At 30.5% G+C, this 14,014-nt stretch overlaps 2 protein-coding genes across 2 annotated transcripts; one reads left to right on the top strand and one right to left on the bottom strand.

Moving 5' to 3' along the window:
* Window positions 1-4,148: 4,148 nt before the first annotated feature.
* On the bottom strand, window positions 4,149-5,186 carry LOC127148544 (serine/threonine-protein phosphatase 7 long form homolog). Its single transcript, XM_051082620.1, has 6 exons — window positions 5,105-5,186; window positions 4,873-4,996; window positions 4,642-4,794; window positions 4,468-4,555; window positions 4,239-4,378; window positions 4,149-4,152 (listed from the first exon to the last, which is right to left on the bottom strand). Exons 1-6 carry the CDS (start codon window positions 5,184-5,186, stop codon window positions 4,149-4,151), a joined length of 591 nt encoding a protein of 196 aa, XP_050938577.1.
* Window positions 5,187-8,824: 3,638 nt separating this feature from the next.
* LOC103492688 (uncharacterized) lies at window positions 8,825-13,664 on the top strand. Its single transcript, XM_008453159.3, has 6 exons — window positions 8,825-9,063; window positions 9,186-9,398; window positions 10,474-10,794; window positions 11,334-11,495; window positions 12,945-13,028; window positions 13,259-13,664. Exons 1-6 carry the CDS (start codon window positions 9,034-9,036, stop codon window positions 13,364-13,366), a joined length of 918 nt encoding a protein of 305 aa, XP_008451381.1. The 5' UTR covers window positions 8,825-9,033; the 3' UTR covers window positions 13,367-13,664.
* Window positions 13,665-14,014: the final 350 nt, after the last annotated feature.

Raw genomic sequence — 14,014 nt, 5'->3', positions numbered from 1 at the left:
CTGCTAAGGGTAGACTTTATTAAAGTGAGTCTTCCTCCTTTTGATATCTGAGCATATTTCCAATTATTGAGCTTTTTTTGGATCTTCTCTTCAACATTGCTCCAAAAAAGTCTGGATTTTGGGTTGCCACCAAGAGGAACTCCCAAGTAGGAGAGGGGGAGAGAATGGCAGGATATACCCCAAAACGAAGCACATTCTTTAGCTCTAATCTCGGACACATTCATTGGCACCAGAGCTGATTTCAATAAGTTTATTTTGAGACCCGAAGCTCTTTCAAACAGAGATAAAGCCATTCGAAGGTTATTCAGGAAAAAATCATTATCTTCTATGAAAAGAAGAATATCATCAGCGAAGAGGATATGGGAGATGTTACAATTACTACTGAGAGATACCCCTTTAATTGCACCAGAATTTTCCAGATGGGATAAAAGACGACTAAGGTAATCCATAGCAATAAAAAACAGAAAAGGGGAAAGGGGGTCACCTTGTCTAAGTCCTCTGTTGGCTTTAATACGACCTTGGGGTCTTCCGTTGACAATAACAGAGTAAGTGACATTGCTTATGCATCCTCTTATCCATTTTCTCCAAAGGTTAGGAAAATTCTTTTTCTCCAGGACAAAATCGATGAAATCCCAATTTAAATTGTCAAAAGCCTTTTCAATGTCAAGCTTCAAAATAAAGCCCTTAATCTTCTTCACCTTCAAAAAATCCACAGCTTCATTTGCCAAATAGTTTTAAAATCCAAGATTACATATTACTTAAAAGGGATAATCGCAAATATATCAATTATATTTAAAATAATCAAGTATATACCAACATTTTAAAAAAAATACAAATATAGCAAAATCTGTAAAATCTTTCAAAGATAGGAGTCTCTGATAGACCATGTAACAAATGTTGGTCTATCACGAATAAACCATAATAGTTTATCAACGGTAGAAATCTATCACTGATAAACTTTGTATATTTGCAATTTTTTTTTAAAAATACTGCTACATACTTAATAATTATTTTAAAAATTGCAACCAATTATAACCACACTTAAGTGATCTAATGAATAAGATCAGATAAAGCTTGAAACTATCATCAACGCCTGATCCTCAAGGTAGGTAACTCTTCAAGCAAGATAGATCAATCGATCTTTATTTGAATGATCCAAATATTCACATATTTTACCACACAAAAACAAACCAGATCAAAGCGTACAAGCTCTCACTAAATTCAATTATGTAGCTTATTATAGCCTCAAAACAAGACCATATATCTTTTTAGTGAGGCATTTCAAGGGTTGGAACTCTCACAATTTATGGCCACGATGAGCCATAATGTAAATGTCACATGAATAGACCTAAAACTGAAAAATACATTTAACAAAAATCATAAATATGAAATTCCAAGATTTTAATGAGCAACCCATAAGTTTTGTAACCATCCGAAAGCTATGAAGCCTCATCTGAAATTTTTGTTCCATAAATAATCAAACTTGTTTTTCTTAATTTTCTCTACTAAACTTAAATGCAACTTTTTACTTTCATTGTAAACCGGAAAGGATGTAATTGTTCACCTAATATCTTTGGAAAAATTTGATTGGTGGAGTTGAACTTGCGTTAATGTTGTATTTACGTTGATTTGATGCGATGTGGTTTGATCTTTAAGATTTGATTTTTTTATTCTCTTATGACTGAAAATCCTTACGCTTGATTTGAAGAAGCGAAACACGTGATGTTTTTTAACTTTGTATTTTCAAATAATCTTAGATCTTTTCTATAGGCTTTAAAGTAACAAATTTTCAACCTTTACAAATAAGGAGAAGAGTTCTCTTATGGACCTAATTGGTCCATGGGCCAGACTTATGGATTTAATCGTATGGGTTTGGATCATATTTGTTAAATTAGGTTTTTTTTTTCTTAATTGAATTTAAAGCAAATAATATTTAATTGAACCAAAATAATAACTAATTTGATCAAATTGTCATCTGACCAATTTATTTTTAATTATAATTTGAAACACATGTCAATTTTTAATTACATTTAAGTAAATAATACATACAATTTATGAATGAAACTCTATCACTCAAATTATCTATGTTTAGATATTAAAATGGGGTAAGAGAGAGATTTTAACTTTTCTTTTGGTCACAACTTTTTCAACAAAAGATGCTTTGGTCTTCACACTTGCACCCTTCCGTACTCTTCACCTTCGACGTCTTTTCTTTTTTTCATTTAGTTTTATATTTCTCTCAAAAGTTCCTTTTTCACACATCTCTTCTCTCCTTTTTGTATCTCTCTTTTTTTCTTTTCTTTTTTTTACCCATCACGTCTTTTATTTTATTTTCTTTTTCACTTAATTTTACATTTTCTTCATTATATATTTTCAACCATTCTTATTGAATTTGTTTAGAATATTAGTCTCTTTGTTTTGAATAGTCAATTTTTTATTCAAAAAATCAAACAAGAAAATAGTTGTCTAATTACAAAATTCCCCAAGCTCAAACCCATTATAGCTAACCTTTTTTATTATTATTATTATTTATCAATTGCTAGCTGTGTGGGAGGATTAACCAAAATAATGTTATTTTGCAAACTTATTATCAAAATATGGTTGTTTGCAAACTTATTACCAAATTGTTGCCCTTTTTTTTTAAATTTTTTTTAATAGGAAGACTCGCCCTTGTTGTTTTAGAATTAAGGGTTTACATAGGGCGAGTCTTGAGACTCGCCCTTCTATATTTTTTTTTAAAAAAATCAAGTAGGGCGAGTCTAAAAAAAAAATTGCACAAGACTCGACTAAAAAAATGTAGAAAATTTGGTATGTATGTTAGGAATTAATATTTGGAAGATTGTAATGAATAAATAGAACTTTTTATTTTGCTATTCAACAAGTGGGTTGTGTCTATTATTTAGCCCATTCAATTAAGTCAAAATTATAAATCATTATTAATTGAATCTTATATATGTATATATCCAATAGAAAAATATATATTTGTCGTTCAATATGTGAATGAAAATCTTGAAGAATTAGGATTTAATCAAAACCTTGAAAATTTATAATTCTTTTTTGGCTCGTTTTGGATTTCGTATTATAAACTTAGATGATCTGGTATACTCTCCATGCATCTCTTTACCATACAAAAAATTAAAATATATTTTTCTATTAATTGGAGGCCGTAAATTTGTAGTAAGTACTTTTGATTGTAAAATAATTAAATATGAATCAAAATGTTTAATACAATAATTTAACAATTTTCATTCAAAGAAAAAAAATCAATGTGTTCTACAACCTGGACGTCGACGATTTCTAGCTAGTTGTCGTCGTCGACTTTGAACTCTCTGTTGTTGTATTTCCTCCTGATTCTCTTGTTGTTGTTGCCCATCCGATTGCCCGGGTACTGCTGCATTCTCTTGTTGCTGTAGCTCATCTGATTGCTCGGGTACCGCTGCAGGCACTTCGTAGTACAAATATTCATTATGTTCTCCACAACCACGCCCGTGACCATGCTTGTATGAAGACGATGGATCGCTCCCTAAATCATAGTATTGTTGCCCAAAGTCCGTTGATGATTGACCTACCTCTGAATTGTAATATCCTCTTCCAAAGTCTGACGATTGACCGACTCCTGAATCATAATATGTCGTTCCAAATGTTGGCATCATCATTACTGGACTAACGTAATTATGCTCGCTTTGTGTCTGTGTCATTGGAGGCACTTCTTCCCCGTGTTGGTCAACTTCTTCCAATTGATCGGGCTCTTGCACTAGAGGACGTCTCCTCTGAACAGGAGTAGGTACAATAGGGACATCGTACATATAGTGGATGTTCTCCATGTACTGCTCGTTATCGTTGCATATATTTAGAACCTGTTGTGGATCATCTGCAACATTCCGAAGTCTAATATTGTTTGATCTCTGTAAAATATTAAAATGAATTAGAAATCATTGAAAATAAATTAACACTAAAAACAACTATACAATTTTTAAATGTATACCAGATGACTCATAGCAGCTCCCGGTTGGGTGATATAGAGCTTGCTAATGTTTTTGTACCAATGGATGTATTCTTGAGTTACATCCATATCAAACTGCTCAATTGGAGGTCCCGTAGCAGTAAACCTTTTGCGATTATGCCATCGCATTACTAAATGAGCAACTCTATCTGACCAATCAGCAGTCCTCAGGTCAATGTTGTGCAACAGTGGTTCAGTATTACAGTCACGTGGAACAACTTGTTGAATACCGAACTGTCTAAGTACTCTATCAGGATGATGCCACTCACCAATGTAGAAACATATGAGAGGACTAATCGTCCGCCATATGTTGTGTCCGTTTGTACAAAAATGTGGCAAGCTATCTATGACAGTTTTGTATGGCTCCCAGACAATCTGAAACAAATTGTATGAAACAAATAGCGTACCTATACTGAGAACTTAAAAAAATATGGAACTTGAAATTGAAGTTCAGCATGACGTACCTGACTAGGTTGAAGAAGATCAAACATGTACCTATACTGAGAGACTACATGTGTAGCCGATCTTGTCACACAAAATTGATCTCTCCATCTGTATTGTTGAAGTAATATTTTAGATTTTAATTGAACTATATATAAAAAGTTACTGTTAATCTAAATTAAATTGAAATAGTATACCTTGAACCATAAGCTCGACCGTGTAATTGATTAGCATTGACATGTAGGAGTTGCGGAGCCACTATTGGGAATCGTTCCCAAGCCCATATTTGTAACAATATTAGTGGCCCAGCTATTTCACGAACACCTTGTTTGGATGCCTTGCATAATTGTCTATGCAACCATGCCAAATAGGCTCCACCTCAAGAATATCGCCCCGTGTGGTGCAGATTAGCTAAGAATGGTAGAAACATTAGGTGCATATAACGAGTTGATTTATCGGCAAAAATACTCCCACCCATCAACTGTAAAATATATGCCCATGCATAACGTGTGATAGTTTCCTCATCGGCATCGTTAGCCAATTCATGAAACTCTGCCCCCAACCATGTTAAACTCAATCTTTGCCCCCTAATTTGTTCAGGAGGTGGGATCACACCAAGTAACTCTTAGCAAACATGCAACCAATCATCATGCATCTGACCGATAACGGGCTCGCCATCAGTCGGTAATCCCACCAAAACTTCCACATCCTGTAACGTAATTGTGCACTCTCCAACTGGCATGTGAAATGTATGTGTCTCCGGTCTCCATCTCTCCAAAAGTGCAGTGATCAGATGCCAGTCTAACTGGATGAACCCCAATCTAGCAAAAGATAATATTTGTTTTTTCTTTTTTGTTTTTTTTATCAAGCAAAAAATAATATTTTTTTGAATAACATAATTTAATTAATTAAGGCACATTAAGAATTTTATTTATTTTGGCATCTTCTCTCTAAGTTATGTTGTCTTTCTTTTTATCAATTAAACAATTAAACTAAAAGAGAACAAATTGTTGTTCAAAATGTCAAAACACCATTTCTTGGTTCTCCCTTTTTCTCTAACCTTATTTCAATCATTCCTATAATTCTACATGTATCTATACCTATATAATATCATCCCATTCCTTTTATTTACATCGTCAAAATATAATTAAATTTCTCACCGTGGTAGATATTAAACTTTAATTAGTGGTAAAAAGTGAGAGCCTTCAATTGTATCATGGAGAAAATAAATATTTTTAATATGATTTTATTTGATATCCAAGATTTTCTTTTTTGATTATCAATATTATTTAATTTGAAAGATTCATATCATGAAATAAAATCATAGTCATATGCATAAGAAATTAAAATATAAAGTGTAAAAATCAATATATTATATGTTTGTTCGTTTTTTTCATGAAAATAAATTTAAATGAGACATGCTTTAAATGATAAATAAATTTCTAAAATATCAATATCTTTATTTTATAGCAAAGATTGTTTCGATTACTCCTCATATTTATAGAATATATTTCATTTTATTTGCCCATAAATAATAACTATCAATCTTTTTAAAAAGTTTTTTTTGCTTGTAATTTTTTTTTTACATTTAACTTTTATACTTGAAAGTTTGATTTCTACATAACTAAATGCATTTTAAAATGAATTAAAAATAATAACATAGAAGGGTAATCCTAATTTATTTAATTTTAGTCTACGTGCCACCGTATTTGATTAATGCTTGCTTTTGTTTTAGGGGATAAAAATATCAAGCTAATGATTTTTGTAAACTAAACATACATATTAAATAAATTCGACAATAACAAAAAATCTGATAATATAATACAATAACATATTCAAATAAAAATTACATTTACAAATAAATTTCATACTTAGATTTGTAGAAGAGGAAATATATTTGTGATGGAGAAAAAGAATGGAGGATATGTGATAAGATCAAGTCTTTTTTACAACACCCGAGAGGAGGTTGAGAGGAGAAGAAGAAGGGAGGATATGTGAAGAAGAAGAAGAATGGTAGATTTAAATGGTTAGCAAAATCCTCTACACCATACGATTTTCTGCCACCATCCAATCTCAACCCTTCATTTTTCTCCTTCTTTTCCTCCTTTTTCAGGTGACGGGTTGCATGACATGCTTTTCCTGCCACTTTGGTTTTCAACCCTTCATTTTCCTGCATGCTTTTCTCTTTTTTCTCAGTGTTCTCTTACATAGGGCGTGGCGTGACATGCTTTTCCTGCCGCTTTGGTCACGGGTTGCATGCACTCTTTTTTTTAAAAAAAAATGAATGAGGGCGAGACTCGCCCTCATTTCTATTTTTTCTTTTTGAATAATGAGGGCGAGTCTAAGACTCGCCCTCTGTCTTTTTTATAAAAAAAAAATATAGAAGGGAAGACTCGCCCTATTAAAAAATTAAAAAAAAAAAAGAAAAACAACAACATTTTCGTAATAAGTTTTGAAAGAACATTATTTTGGTAATATGTTTGAAAAAAAGCATTATTCTCATAATTTATCCAGCTGTGTCGCCATTTCTCACCATCTCTCTCCCAATCAATTGAAAAGAAAAATGAAAAATTTAAATACTTTGTTGTGTGGTAGAGAGCAGGAGATATATGTAACCTAAACTACACTTAAAAAACTTTTTATTATTATTAACCACCAAATCTTTTATCTTCCATTTGAGTAATAGATACGTGTGTTAATGTATAACTTTTAATTTATTCCAAAATTATCATTCAACAAGTTTTTACAAGAGAGGGAATAAAATAACAACTTTTTTATTTCCTGTTTTCTCTTTTCTATTTCCTCTTTCTTCTTCTTCTTCTTTTTTTTTTCTGTTTTCGGTTTCCTTTGTCCTGTTTTCTGTTTATTGTTTCCTATTTGTCGTTTTCTGTTTCTTGTTTTCTATTTTCTGTTTTTCGTCTTTTGTTTCATTTTTCTGTTTCTTATTTTGTTTTCTTTTTTCTATTTCCTTTTTCACGTTTTCTGTGTTTCCTTGTTTCTGTTTTCTATTTTCTTTTCTTGTTTCTCGTTTTCTGTTTCTCATTTCTTATGTTCATATTTCCTATTTCTCGTTTCTTGTTTCTTATTTCATGTTTTTTGTTTCCTCGTTTTCTGTTTTCTATTTCTATTTCTCGTTTTTCTCGTTTCTTATTTCTTTGTAAATATTCTAAGTTATAAGCTTATTGAGTTTATTTAGGTTCTTGAATTTAATTTGGGTCAAACAAGAATACCCAACTCCATATTGTCAATTTCATTAAAAAATACATGAAAATATAATATAAAATAGGAAAGAAATAAGATATTTGGGTGTAAGGAATATTGACCACTCATGCCTACAGAAATTTCATACTACTTTGGTTGGCATGTGATAAATCTTAGGCAACTTTATTTGGTCATGCTGAAATCCTAAATCAAAAGGAATATTGACTCACCTTTATTTTAAGTAAAATAAGAAAATTTATGTAAATGACAAATCTGCCCAATTTTATATGCTATAGATATTTTATTTATCATTGATATGATTTGAAATTTTTTATTATATTTTATAAACATTTGAATTAATTGACTAAAATAAGTATAGTCACAAATTACGATATATAAATTAAGATAAATTTGGGAGAGACCTAATTGACCTAATTGATTTCTACGGTGTATTTTAACGTTGAGTTATGCCTTAGATTTTAGAGTATATATCAATAAAGTAAAATCAAACTAGAATAAAATTCTAAGGAAAAAAAAGTCTCCATTAATTCAAATCCTAAATTTTTGTAAGTAAATCAATCTATAGAACATAATTACCATGCAAGTCTTCTTAAATAGGTAGATAAAAATAGAAAAATAATAAGACATACAATTTGATTTTTTTTTTCTGTTTAATGTTGGTTAATCCTTTCTATCATAAAACATAAAACAAAAAAAAATGACATTTAAAAAGAAGGAAGGAAAGAGTTTACTACGTGACAAATTAAGACTATATATATCTCAATGAGTTGCACAATATTAAATATATTCAAGTTGGGGTGAGCATCAATCGGTCGGAATCGATTTTTCGACCAAACTCCATCAAACTGAGTATAGTCGATTTAGTAAATTTTTAAGTCGATTCTGACCATGAAGGAGTACAAATTGGTCATTGCTTGGTTTACTTTTAAAAAATGTTGTCGATTTGGATTTTCTTAAAACGATACCGAAAGACCCTATCTCCGACCAGAGCACGTTTGACAAAATTTGTTGGTTTGGTTTTTTGGTCTTCTAATTCAAAGTAATTTTTTTTTTCTATTTTAATATAAATTTGAAAATTGGTGATGTAAGGCATGAGGTAAGGATATAACACCTATTTCTCTTTGTTGTGGAATTTCAATTACAATTTTGAAAGGGTTCTTAAAAATTAAAACAAAAAAATTGACAAAAAAACAAAAAAAAATCGCGTTCTATTTTTTTTTTATGATTTTTGTTCTTTAGAATAGAAAAGAAGTCCGTTTATTGAAATTTCGTCAGCATAGACGCAATGGAGGGAGGCGGCTTTTCCTTTTCTTCTTCTTCTTGGCTGAAACGACGATTCTCACGCTTCTTCTCTCTGTCTCTCAACAATGGCTAAGAAACCAGTGAAGTATTTCGTGGTATTTTACTTCAACCTAACCTCTTTCGCCTATCTTACATTAGGATTCTGATTTTGAAAATTTGACAACTTTAGATTCCGATTTTTTTTTTTTTTTTTATCTTTTTTGAGTGAATCAAACAGGTGGATGCATTCACTGAATCGGCGTTCAAGGGAAATCCAGCGGCTGTTTGTCTATTAGAGGAAGAAAGGGATGAGAAATGGCTCAAAGATTTGGCGGCTGAGTTCAATATCTCCCAAACCTGTTACTTGATTCCATTAAACAACAAACAACAAACTGGTGATTCGATCAAACCCCCCAAGTTTAGTCTCAGATGGTTCACTCCTGTTGCGGAGGTTTTTTTTTTTTCTTTTTTTTTTTCTTTTACCGTTTTGAATGAATGCTCTGATTGTTTTTGATTAAAGTTATGAATGAACCAGTTGTGGCTATTGATAATCATTTGATTTTTTTTTTTTTTTAATTTAGCTTTCTAAAAATGTGTGATTCGAATTCCAAGTCAAATTACGAAAAACAAATCAACTTTTTAGTTCTCGAAATTTGGCATGAATTTATGTATAGATAACTGTGTTTGTAGGCTTATTTTTCAAAAACCAAACCCAAACGTAAGAGTCATCAAATGGAGCCCAATTACTAGCTTTAGTTTCTTTCTTTGCTACCGAGCAAATTCCAGTTGCTATATTTTCCATTTTTTTCATTGTTTTTTTTTTTCTCTGTCTAAATATTCTCTTTGCCCGATGGAACTACAAAATCAATTTTGATGATACGGTAATAACAAAATACCATAGAACCATAAGAGATCATGATCATGATAGATGCAAATAGTGATTTATTATTGTGGTCTATATTTTTAAATATTAGCAGAGGGTTTTGTTCTTTAAAATAATTTCCAGTTCAAGATTATGATGTAATATATTTTTGTAACAAAAGTATTATTTGTTCAAAAACTTCTAAACCTTTTTCACTGTAATTAACCATTATTAAAATGGTCATTTTCTAATAAAAATATCATTATATTTTATTTCTATTTAAAAAAAAAAACTAAAGGGTCTTCGTAGGATCCTTACGAAATTAAGTGAAATTTTTGGTGGGAACAAAAAAAAAGTTAGGTTAAATTTCTAATTTCAATTGAATTGAAGAAAGGTAGAATTCAGTCCATATATATAGTTTTATAAATTATCCATAAATAGTCTCTATGAGAATTTTATCAAACCACCATAAAAATTAATCATGAATTATTCACAAATCGTAAGAATTAAATTTTAACTTTCTAAACTATAGGAACTAGACTTAACTTAGATGTCGTCCCTGTCCCGTGAATACTCCCTACTTGTCTGTACAACTGAATGAAGGTAATACAATTATTTGTATAGTAATTCTTATAGTTTTTGATTAAGACAATTCTTTTTACAGGTAGAGCTTTGTGGTCATGCAACATTGGCAGCTGCACACATACTTTTCTCAGCTGGTTTAGTAAATTCGAACATTATCGAGTTTTCCACACGTTCAGGAATTCTAACTGCTAAAAAGGTTCCAGATGTCAAGCTTCTTGAGGTTTCAAATGTTCATAATAATGGTGAATCACAAGACAGTTACTTCATTGAATTGGATCTCCCAGCTATACAAACTGTTGATCTCGACTCTGCTGCTGATGTTTCTTCAATCTCCAAAGCCTTGAATGTTGCGTCTATAGTTGACATTAAGTTGTGCAATGTGAAATTCAATAATCTCTTGGTAAGTTACCCCTTCATTTGTCTTTGATGTTTCGTTGACAACTCTGCTTTTCATTCTTATAAAATAAGAAAATTAGTTGGTTCTTCTGGACATTGAGATTTTATATGTTTTCAAGTGAATTTCCTTTTTTTTTTTTTTCTCTCTCTAAAATTGTGTACGAATCTGCTACCTATGGAAAGAATGTGAAAAAATGGGGCCAACGTATGGGAGCCCCTTCGAAAATGGAGTAGCCAGCCAAACCAAACGTCACTTAGCTTAAAAGGAAATAATGGCTCAAATCCAAAAGAACAAGGCCTAATGGATACTTTCTATGTCTAGAGAAAGTCATTATGAAACACCCGGAGTCGTTCGGTGGTGAATTCAGATTTCAATCCTAGTTTAAATCTTGGGTTTGGGACTTACATATGATATCCAAGCGGTTTTCTCTATGATGTGGTTCGCAGAGGAACCAAGGCAGAAAGTAGAGTGTTCATGTAACACTTGTGGTATGTGGGTATCTCAAGTTATTCTAGTAACTAATTGCACACTTTTCTTTTCAGGTTGTTCTTCCTTCAGATAGAGAAGTAGTGGATTTTCAACCCAACTATGATGAGATACGAAAGTTGCCTGGAACTGGGTTAATCATAACCGGAGCTTCCTCTGCTGAGTCGGATTTTGACTTTTATACTCGGTACTTCTGCCCCAAATTTGGGATCTATGAGGTATATATTAAATGCTCAATCTTCCTCTAAATGTTATAATATTGAGAATTTTAGATTGTTTATGCATGAGGTGAAGGCAATACATGGAATTAACCGGACTAAGCATCTCTTCATTATTTGTAAGTTATTAGGAAAAAAACCATTATTGGTAGCTAAACTTTTTTAGAAACTTATTGGACTTTAATTTGTAATAATTTAGTTTTTTCACTTTTAATCTTTTTAATAATTCAAGTCTCTAAATTTTAGTAGGTTAGAATGTGATTCGTATATTTTAAAATTTGTAACGATGAGTGTGTTTAAAATTTGTAACAATGAATGTGTTTGAAAATGATAGCGGATGTATTGATTTTAGAAATAGATACAGCTGATTTTTAAATAATCAAATTTATGTTTGCTATCAAACTTAAAAGTGATTTTCATATATTTAGAATTGATTTTCAATCATTACTCTCTGTTTCCAAAAGTTAGTTTAGAGTTATCCAATTAGTAATTGTACTTTTGATTTGAGAAATAATTATGGTAAATACAAACTATTTACATTTTATGGCAATTCCCTTGCCAAACTATTTACCCTATTTTTATTTATTTTAGTGTTAAATTCTTATGTGCATTGTTGATAGATGTTTCTATATAGATATTGAAATAAAATTCATAAGATATGTAATTTGTTGTTTTATTAACAATTTAATAACAAGCAATGTTTGTCATCTTTTGTTCTAATTTTTTTTTTTTTTAAATCACAAATGGCTAACCAACAATATTTTACACAAAAACTGAAAACTAGATATCCATTTTGGGAGTGATGGATGGGAATAGCCAAAAAATCACCTATCACCTAATTCTTCCAAAATCAATTTGAAATGATTTTATATTTTTCTACGATCAATTTTACTTTATGCAAAACACCATTATTTGGAAGAAAAATGATTTTGACAATAGAAAAAGTGATTTTTATCATCTCAAAATCACTCTCAAACACACCTTTAGTTTTTATAATAAAAAGTTATTGTTAAGTTAATGGCGTCTGAATCTCTTAATAAGCAAATCAATAAACTAATTAGAGACATAAGATGTTTATTGGCCATAAAGTCCAAATCTTTAAATAACTAAAATCAATATTTGATTTTGATGGAATTTTGTACGGAATTGTTATAAATTTGTAAGAAAAAAGACAAAATTATTACATCCTACGGTGCAAGGACTAAATTGTTACAAAATTGTAAGCATAAGGATTGAATCGTTACAAATCAAAGTACAAGAGTAAACTATAACCTCATTAAAACTTAGGGGTGAAAAATATTTTTTAGCCTAACTTGTTGTGTGAGTTTGGGTATCAAAACTAGGGAGAAAATGGAGGTATTGGAAATCTCAAGGATGTTATTTCCAACTAGTTCAGCCTCTATGCTCTTTACAAATATCTCAAATGTTTGTTGTTTGTTGCATATTCAGGATCCTGTATGTGGTAGTGCACATTGTGCCTTGGCAGTCTACTGGGCTCAAAAGTTGGGCAAATCTGATTTTGTTGCTTTCATGGTACTTTCTCTCTTCCGAACAATCTTTATATGCTATGAAAAACTAGTTTTCAAAGTTTTTAGGGGGAAAATATGTAAGAAATTATTGAATAAAACTAGACTTAAAATAGATAGAGACATTGTTGAAACTTTTTGTAAATTTAAGAGAAGCTACAAATCCTGTAAAGTAAATATATGATATCCAAAGTAAGTATCTAAAACTGCCCCTTTTTTTGTTCCCTTTTTGAATAGGCATCACCTAGAAGTGGAATATTGCACATTCATATGGATGAACAAGAACAAAGAGTACTCTTGCGAGGGAAAGCTATTACTATGATGGAAGGTGTTGTTTTGGTTTAAAAAAAAATTTCATGTTTCAACCATTGCTAAATCTTCTCATTCGCGTGAGAACTTTGAGTAAGTGTTACTCATCAAGTTGTTATTATCATGTACTGTTTTACTTTGTTTTACTTTATTCAGCCATTGGATTTGTCTTTGGAATTTGGAGGATATATATTGTAATCTTTAGTAAACAGTGAAAGACAATTATTTTATTTTCTTTTCTTTTCTTTTTTTTCTTTTGTGTAACAAAACAGTTATGTGAATAAGAGATCCAACCTCCCATCCAAAGGAGAAACTGCATATGAATTATCATTAATTAAGTTCATCTTGAAAGATAATTTAGTGCTTTAAGTTTTTTTTTATTATTATTATTATTTTATTTTTATTTTTTTTTGTATTCATGTAATCTTTTAAATTTTTTGTACTCTAGGGATTCAAAGTACCAAATAAATTCAAATTTGACCAAATAAAACTAACGGTAAAATTTTTTTTGAACTTATTTTAGAAGTTTAACTTGATTATTGAAACTTCTAAAAACAAATATATTTTTTGACAAGATATAAAATGTTTACTTAAAATATTAAACAGCAAATTGGTTTCATTTTTAAAATTCAGCAAAAGTTGGAATGTTTACTTAAAAATTGATAACTATGATATAAAAAATTG

Source organism: Cucumis melo, chromosome 1 (assembly GCF_025177605.1).
Source record: "Cucumis melo cultivar AY chromosome 1, USDA_Cmelo_AY_1.0, whole genome shotgun sequence".
Taxonomy (NCBI): Eukaryota; Viridiplantae; Streptophyta; class Magnoliopsida; order Cucurbitales; family Cucurbitaceae; genus Cucumis; species Cucumis melo.
The sequence above is the reverse complement of the archived record's forward strand: the minus strand, read 5'-3'. Positions and strand labels throughout refer to the sequence as shown.